We start from the raw sequence: 9,425 nt of genomic DNA on the forward strand, positions 1-9,425 counted from the left end.
CTCGATCAGTTTCCTGAAAACCCCAGCGTGCCCGATGCCCTCAATAGAAAAGTCTCACAGCATCTCCGCTCTGCATGCATCTGGGAACTTACATCGGCTCGCCAGTCGCCGGAGGTCTGCCACGAAGTCTGGAACGCTTTGCCCTTCTCGCCGCCGGTGCGCGTAAAACCGGTGTCTCGCCATGTGCATGCTGCTCGCCGGTTTAAAGTGTTCCCCGATCAACTTACTGAGCTCTTCAAAAGTCTTGTCCACCGGCTTCTCTGGCGCTAGAAGGTCCTTCATCAGGGAGTAAGACCTGGATCCACAAACCGTCAGGAGATGAGCCCTGCGTTTGTCGGCCGAATCCTGTCCCAGCCATTCCTTAGTGACGAAACTTTGCTGTAGTCTCTCAATAAAATCTCCCAATCATCACCAACACAGTACCTCTCGTCTGTGCTGCTAGTGGCCATGCTCGCGTGGTTTAAATCCCAGTTTCTCGTCACCAATGATAGGTCCTTACTATACAGTACAAATGCACACAAGGCCCATGCTTGAGAGAAGGTCACTCTGTGACCAGTAACTTTTATTCCAGCACTGAAGTGATGAAGGTGGGTGGAGCTTCCCCTTTTATACCTGAAAGACCAGGTTAGAAGTGTCTCCCACAAGTTCACCACCTAGTGATCAATGTTCTCACGGTGTACAACTTAGGTCAGTTTATACATGGGTTCAATGACAGTTAAATATATGACACAGAGGGACCTGGGGGTCCTTGTGCTTGAAGCGCAACAAGTTAGTATGCAGGTACAGCAAGTAATCAGGAAGACAAATGGCCTTTATTGCAAGGGGGATAGAATATAAAAGCAGAGAAGTCCTGCTACAACTGTACAGGGTATTGGTAAGACCACACCTAGAGTACTGCGTACTTCTCAGAGAAGGTTCACTAGGTTGATTCCGGAGATGAGGGGGTTGACTTATGAAGATATTTTGAGTAGATTGGGCCTATACACATTGGAGTTCAGAAGAATGTGATCTTATTGAAACATATAAGATAATGAGGGGGCTCGACAAGGTGGATGCAGAGAGGATATTTCCACTCATAGGGGAAACTAAAACTACAGGACATAATCTCAGAATAAGGGGCCACTCATTTAAAACTGAGATGAGGAGAAATTTCTTCTTTCAGAGGGTTGTAAATCTATGGAATTATGTGCCCCAGAGAGCTGTGGGGGCTGGGTCATTGAATATATTTAAGGCGGAGATAGACAGATTTTTGAGCGATTTGGGAATAAAAGGTTATGGGGAGCTTGCAGGGAAGTGGAGCTGAGTCCATGATCAGATCAGCCATGATCTTATTAAATGGCGGAGCAGGCTTGAGGGGCCAGGTGGCCTACTCCTGCTCCTATTTCGTATGTTTCTATGTTATTGATGTGGAAAATTGCCCAGGTATGTCCTGTCTACAAAAAGCAGGACAAATACAATCCGTCCTCTTACTGCCTCATCAGTCTACTCTCAATCATCAGCAAAGTGATGGAAGGTGTCGACAGTGCTATCAAGCGGAACTTACTCACCAATATCCTGCTCACCGATGCCCAGTTTGGGTTCCGCCAGAACCACTCGGCTCCAGACCATATTTTCGCCTTGGTGCGAATATGGACAAAAGAGCTGAATTCCAGAGGTGAGGTGTGAGTGACTGCCCTTGACATCTAAGCAACATTTGACAAAGTGTGACATCAAGGAGCCCTAGTAAAACTGAAGACAAGGGGAATCAGGGGGAAAACTCTCTACTGGTTGGAGTCATACCCAGCACAAAGGAAGATGGTTGTGGTGGTTGGGGGTCAATCATCCAGGACATCGCTGCAGGAATTCCTCAGGGCAGTGTCCTAGGCCCAACCTTCTTCAGCTGCTTCATCAATGACCTTCCCTCCATCATAGTGTTTTTCTGGCATGGGCTCGACAAGCTGAATGGCCTCCTTCTGTGCTGTAAGATCAGAGTGGGGCTGTTTGCTGATGATTGCACAGTGTTCAGTTCCATTCACAACTCCTCAGAAAATGGAGCAGTCCATACCCACATGCAGCAAGGCCTGGATAATATTCAGGCTTGGGCTGATAATTGGCAAGTAACATTCGCGCCACACAAGTGCCAGGCAATGACCATCTCCAACAAGCGAGAGTCTAATCACCGCCACTTGATATTCAACGGGATTACCATCATCGAATCTTTCACCATCAAACTCCAGTGGTCAATGGCAATCCAGCGGGTCACCATTGACCAGAAACTGAATTGGAGCAGCCACATAAATATTGTGGCAACAAGAACAGGTCAAAGGCTGAGTATTCTGCAGCGAGTGTCTCACCTCCTGACTCCCCAAAGCCTTTCCACCATCTACAAGGCATGTAACTGTGCCAGCAATACCCAGCGTGTAACTGTGCCAGTACTGCCCAATGTGTAACAGTGCCAGCAATGCCCAGCATGTAACTGTGCCAGCCATACCCAGTGTGTAACTGTGCCAGCAATGCCCAGCGTGTAACTGTGCCAGTACTGCCCAGTATGTAACTGTGCCAGCAATGCCCAGTGTAATTGGTATGAAGACCGGTTGTTTTCCCGGCAACCGATGGAACGGAGAATCTCGTTTAGCTGCTTTGTGATAGCACAAGGCTTTACTGTGACATCACAATAGATGCAAATTACAAATTCTTCCCCTTGCTCCAACTGTCCAAAGCTGTGAACTTCACATCTAACTCCTTGCCTCGAAATGACTGATCAGGTTTGGTTCAAAATCCACCCAGCTGCAGCTGTGTCTTTCGAAAAATGATTTCTACACTTAGATTCCGCAGTCATGAGGTAGGAGAATGTTGATATGAGAGCGATGGGATGGGGTGTGATGGGACGGGGTGTGATGGGACGGGGAGTTGATGGGACGGGGAGTTGATGGGACGGGGAGTTGATGGGACGGAAATCTGATGGGACAGGGAGCTGATGGGACGGGGAGCTGATGGGAAGAGGAGCTGATGGGATGGGGAGCTGATGGGAAGGAGAGCTGATGGGATGGGGAGCTGATGGGAAGGAGAGCTGATGGGAGGGGGTGTGATGGGACAAGAAGCTGATGGGACGGGGAGCTGATGGGACGGGGAGGTGATGGGACGAGGAGCTGATGGGACAAGGAGCTGATGGGATGGGGAGCTGATGGGACGGGGAAGTGATGGGACGAGGAGCTGATGGGACGAGGAGCTGATGGGAAGGGGAGCTGATGGGACAGGGTGTGATTTGACGGGGAGGTGATGGGACAGGGAGCTGATGGGACGGGGAGGTGATGAGATGGGGAGGTGATGGGACGGTGAGATGATGGGATGGGGAGTGATGGGACGGGGAGTTGATGGGATGGGGAATTGATGGGATGGAAATCTGATGGGACGGGGAGCTGATGGGACAGGGTGTGATGGGATGGGGAGGTGATAGGATGGGGAGCTGATGGGACGGGGAGCCAATGGGAAGGGGAGCTGATGGGACGGGGTGTGATGGGACAGGGAGGTGATGGGACGGGGAGCTGATGGGACGGGGAGCTGATGGGATGAGGTGCTGATGGGACGGGAGGCTGATGGGATGGGGAGGTGATGGGATGGGGTGGTGATGGGACGAGGAGCTGATGGGACGGGGAGCTGATAGGTTGGGGTGTGATGGGACGGGGAGCTGATGGGACGGGGAGGTGATGGGATGGGGTGGTGGGACGAGGAGCTGATGGGACGGGGAGCTGATAGGACGGGGTGTGATGGGGGACGGGGAGCTGATGGGACGGGGAGTGATGGGACGCGGAGCTGATGGGACGGGGAGTGATGGGACGGGGAGGTAATGGGATGAGGAGCTGATGGGACGTGGAGTGATGGGACGGGGAGGTGATGGAACGGGGAGGTGATGGGACGAGGAGCTGATGGGATGGGGAGTGATGGGACGGGGAGTGATGGGACGGGGAGTGATGGAACGGGGAGGTGATGGGATGAGGAGCTGATGGGAAGGGGAGCTGATGGGACAGGGTGTGATGGGATGGGGAGGTGATAGGATGGGGAGCTGATGGGACGGGGAGCTGATGGGAAGGGGAGCTGATGGGACGGGGTGGTGATGGGACGGGGAGCTGATGGGACGGGGAGCTGATGGGACGAGGTGCTGATGGGACGGGAGGCTGATGGGACGGGGAGGTGATGGGATGGGGTGGTGATGGGACGAGGAGCTGATGGGACGGGGAGCTGATGGGACGGGGTGTGATGGGACGAGGAGCTGATGGGACGGGGAGGTGATGGGATGGGGTGGTGATGGGACGAGGAGCTGATGGGACGGGGAGCTGATGGGACGGGGTGTGATGGGACGGGGAGCTGATAGGACGGGGAGTAATGGGACGGGGAGCTGATGGGACGGGGAGTGATGGGATGAGGAGCTGATGGGACGGGGAGTGATGGGACGGGGAGGTGATGGAACGGGGAGTGATGGAACGGGGAGGTGATGGGACAAGGAGCTGATGGGATGGGGAGTGATGGGATGGGGAGGTGATGGAACGGGGAGTGATGGGACGGGGAGTGATGGGACGGGGAGTGATGGAACGGGGAGGTGATGGGACGAGGAGCTGATGGGACGGGGAGTGATGGGACGGGGAGTGATGGAACGGGGAGGTGATGGGACGGGGAGGTGATGGGACGGGGAGTGATGGGACGGGGAGTGATGGAACGGGGAGGTGATGGGACGAGGAGCTGATGGGACGGGGAGTGATGGGACGGGGAGCTGATGGGACGGGGAGGTGATGGGACGGGGAGGTGATGGGACGAGGAGCTGATGGGATGGGAAGGTGATGGGACGAGGAGCTGATGGGACGGGGAGGTGATGGGACGGGGAGGTGATGGAACAAGGAGCTGGTGGGACGGGGAGTGATGGGACAAGGAGATGATGGGGCGAGGAGCTGATGGGACGGGGAGTGATGGGACGGGGAGGTGATGGGTCGGGGAGTTAATGGGATGGGAAGCTTCAGGGATGGCGAGCTGATGGGACCAGAGGTGATGGGATGGGGAACTGATGGGATCAGGAGTTGATGGAATGGGGTGCTGATGTGATGAGAAACTGAAGAGATGGGGAGGTGATGGGACGGGGAGGTGATGGGATGGGGAGATGATGGGACGGAGCGCTGATATTTTTTTTATACCTTCATGGGATGTGGCCGTCACTGGCAAGGCCAGCATTTATTGCCCATCCCTAATTGCCCTTGAGAAGGTGGTGGTGAGCCGCCTTCTTGAACCGCTGCAGTGCTTGTGGTGAAGGTACTCCCATAGTGCTGTTAGGGAGGGAGTTCCAGGATTTTGATCCAGTGACAATGAAGGAACAGCGATATATTTCCAAGTCAGGATGGTGTGTAACTTGGAGGGGAACATTGCAGGTGATGCTGTTCCCATGCACCTGCTGCCCTTGTCCTTCTAGGTGGTAGAGGTCGCGGGTTTGGGAGGTGCGGCCAAAGAAGCCTTGGCGAGTTGCTGCAGTGTATCTTGTAGATGGTACACACTGCAGCCATGGTGCCCGACGGTGGAGGGAGTGAATGTTGAAGGTGGTGGATGGGGTGTTAATCAAGCGGGCTGCTTTGTCCTGGATGATGTCGAGCTTCTTGAGTACTGTTGGAACTGCACTTATCCAGGCAAATAGAGAGTATTCCATTACACTCCTGACTTGTGCTTGTAGATGGTGGAAAGGCTTTGGGGAGTCAGGAGGTGAGACACTCACCACAGTATACCCAGCTTCTGACCTGCTCTTGTTGCCACAGTGTTTGTGGTGCAGTTAAGTTTCTGGTCAATGGTAACCCCCAGGATGTTGGTGGTGAGGTATTCGGTGATGGTAATGCTGTTGAATATCAAGTAGTGGTGGTTAGACTCTCACTTGCTGGAGATAGTTATTGCCTGGCACTTGTGTGGCATGAATGTTACTTGCCAATTATCATCCTAAACCTGAATATCATCCAGGTCTTGCTGTATGTGGGCATGGACTGCTCCATTTTCTGAGGAGTTGCGAAAGGCATTGAACACTGTGCAATCATCGGCGAACATCCCCACTTCTGATCATATGATGGAGGGAAGGTCATTGATGAAGCTGCTGAAGATGGTTGGGCCTAGGACACTGCCCTGAGGAACTCCTGCAGCGATGTCCTGGGGCAGGGATGATTGACCTCCAACTACCAGAACCATCTTCATTTGTGCTAGGTATGACTCCAGCCAGTGGAGAGTTTTCCCCCTGATTCACCTTGCCTTCAATTTTACCAGGCTCCTTGATGCCACACTTGGTCAAATGTTGCCTTAATGTCAAGGGCAGTCTCTCTCACCTTACTCTGGAATGCAGCTCTTTTGTCCATGTTTGGACCAAGGCTGTATTGAGGTCTGGAGCCAAGTGGTTCTGGCGGAACCCAAACTGAGCATCGGTGAGCAGGTTATTGGTGAGTAAATGCCGCTTGATAGAACTGTTCCATAGAAGTGATAGACACCTTCCATCACTTTGCTGATGATTGAGAGTAGATTGATTGGGCGGTTATTGGCTGGATTGGATTTGTCCTGCTTTTTGTGGATAGAAGTGATAGACACCTTCCATCACTTTGCTGATGATTGAGAGTAGATTGATTGGGCGGTTATTGGCTGGATTGGATTTGTCCTGCTTTTTATGGATAGAAGTGATAGACACCTTCCATCACTTTGCTGATGATTGAGAGTAGATTGATTGGGCGGTTATTGGCTGGATTGGATTTGTCCTGCTTTTTGTGGACAGTTTTCCACATTGTCGGGCAGATGTCAGTGTTAGTAGCTGTACTGGAACAGCTTGGCTAGAGACGCAGCTAGTTCTGGAGAACAAGTCTTCAGCACGACAGCCGGGATGTTGTCAATGCCCTCAGCCTTTGCTGTATCCAGTGCGCTCAGCGTTTCTTGATATTATGTGGAGTGAATCGAATTGGTTGAAGACTGGCTTCTCTGATAGTAGGGACCTCAGGAAGAGGCCGATATGGATCATCCACTCGGCACTTCTGGCTGAAGATAGTTCCAAATGCTTCACGTTGTCTTTTGCACTCACTGAGGATGGGGGATATTCATGGAGCCTCCTCCTCTCGTTAGTTGTTTCATGATCCACCACCATTCACATCTGGAGGTGTCAGGACTGCAGAGTTTTGAACTGATCCATTGATTGTGGGATCGTTTTGCTCTGTCTATAGCATGCTGCTTCCGTTGCTTAGCATGCATGTAGTCCTGTGTTGCAACTTCCCTAGGTTGGCACAATTGTTTTAGGTACGTCTGGTGCTGCTCCTGGCATGCTCTTCTGCACTCCTCATTGAACCAGGGTTGGTCTCCTGGCTTGATGGTAGAGTGAGGGATATGCCGGGTCATGAGGTTACAGACTGTGGTGGAATAAAATTCTGCTGCTGCTGATGGCCCACAGCGCCTCATGGATGCCCAGTTTTGAGCTGCTAGATGTGTTCTGAATCTATCCCATTTAGCACGGTGGTAGGGCCACACAACACGATGGAGGGTGTCCTCAGTGTGAAGATGGGACTTTGTCTCCACAATGACTGTGTGGTGGTCACTGCTACCAATGCTGTCATGGGCAGATGCATTTGCGACAGGTAGATTGGTGAGGACGAGGTCAAGTCGGTTTTTCCCTCGTGTTTGTTCTCTCACCATCTGTCACAGGCCCAGTCTGGCAGCTTTGTCGTTCAGGACTCGGCCAGCTCGGTCAGTCGTGGTGCTACCGAGCCACTCTTGGTGATGGATATTGAAGTCCCCCACCCAGAGTACATTCTGTGCCCTTGCTACTCTCAGTGCTTCTTCCAAGTGGTGTTCAACATGGAGGAGCATTGATTCATCAGCTGAGGGAGGGCGGTAGGTGGTAATCAGCAGGAGGTATCATTGCCCATACTTGACCTGAAGCCATGACACTTCATGGGGTCCGGAGTCGATGTTGAGGACTCCCAGGGCCTCTCCCTCCCAACTGTACACCACTGTGCTGCCACCTCGGTCTGGGACATTGTCTGAAAGGTATAATTCTGTGAGTATGACTATGTCAGGCTGTTGGCTGTTGCTTGTTGCTTGACTAGTCTGTGGGACAGTTCTCCCAATTTTGGCACAAGTCCCCACATGTTGATAGGGAGGACTTTGCAGGGTGGACTGGGCTGGGTGTGCCGTTGTCATGTCCGTAGCCAGTGCCGAGGTCGATGCTGGGTGGTCTGTCCAGTTTTATTCTTCTTACTGTTTTTCATAGCTAGCTTTTTATTCCAGATTTATTTAATTAACTGAATTTAAATTCCAAGTTGCCGTGGTGGGATTTGAATTCACATCTCCAGATTACTAGTCCTGCAATTTAACCACTATGCTACCATTCCCAAACTTCGATGAGATCACCCGTTAGCCTTCTAAATTCTAGGAAATAGAATCCTAATTTGTGTAATCTCTCTCCATAACTTAACCTTTGAAGTCCGGGTATAATTCTGGTAAACTGATGCTGCACTCACTCCAAGACCAGTATATCCTCCCTAAGGTGTGGTGCTCAGAACTGCTCACAGTGCTCCAGGTGTGGTCTAACCAGATATTGTACAGCTGCAGCATAATCTCTACCCCCTTGTATTCTAGTCCTCTAGATAAAAAGGCCAGCATTTCATTAGCCTTTTTGATTATTTTCTGTACCTGTCCATGACATTTTAATGATCCATGTACCTGGACCCCAAGTCCCTTTGGACCTGCACTGTGTTTAACCTTTCACCATTTAGAAAGTATCCTGTTCTATCCTTTTTATGTCTAAAGTGGATGACCTCACATTTGCCGACATTGAAATCTATTTGCCGCTGTTTTGCCCATTCACTTAATCTATAATGTTATGCTTTCATCGACACTGCCTGCAATGCTGCCTATCTTTGTGTCATTGGCAAATGTGAATACATGACTTTCTATGCCATAATGTAAGTCATTAGTAAATACAGTGAATAGTTGAGGCCCCAACACAGATCCCTGCGGGACACCACTAGTCATAGCCTGCCAATTTGGGTACCTGCCCGTTAACCCCACTGCCTGTCTCCTGCCACTCAGCCAATTCCCTAACCAGATCAATAATTTGCCCTCAATCCTGTGGACTTTAACCTTAGTTAACAATCTCTTATGTGGGACTTTTTCAAATGCCTTCTGGATGTCCATATAAATAACATCCATAGACATTCCCCTGTCCACTACTTCAGTCACCTCTGCAAAAAATTCAATCAGGTTTGTCAGGCATGACCTCCCTTTCATAAATCCATGCTGACTCTCTCTGATCAGCTGAAAATTTCCGAGGTGTTCAATCACCTTATCCTTAATTATAGACTCTAGCTATTTCCCTGGGGGAGAGTGAGAGGCAAAGGGAGGATTGAGAGGGCAGAGTGAGCAGAGAGTGGAGGAGAGTGTGGGGAGAGTAG

The 9,425-nt window shown here is 51.3% G+C and overlaps 1 protein-coding gene across 1 annotated transcript in view; it reads left to right on the top strand.

Moving 5' to 3' along the window:
• Positions 1 to 1,404: 1,404 nt before the first annotated feature.
• LOC139266299 (mannan-binding lectin serine protease 1-like) overlaps positions 1,405 to 9,425 on the top strand; it is a 172,264-nt gene continuing 164,243 nt past the window's right edge. The window contains exons 1-2 of the mRNA XM_070884122.1: positions 1,405 to 1,654; positions 2,806 to 2,821. Coding sequence (XP_070740223.1) covers positions 1,405 to 1,654; positions 2,806 to 2,821 — 266 coding nt within the window. The remainder of the gene's footprint in view (positions 1,655 to 2,805; positions 2,822 to 9,425) is intronic.

The sequence above is a fragment of the Pristiophorus japonicus genome, chromosome 6, assembly GCF_044704955.1.
Source record: "Pristiophorus japonicus isolate sPriJap1 chromosome 6, sPriJap1.hap1, whole genome shotgun sequence".
NCBI classification, from domain to species: Eukaryota; Metazoa; Chordata; class Chondrichthyes; family Pristiophoridae; genus Pristiophorus; species Pristiophorus japonicus.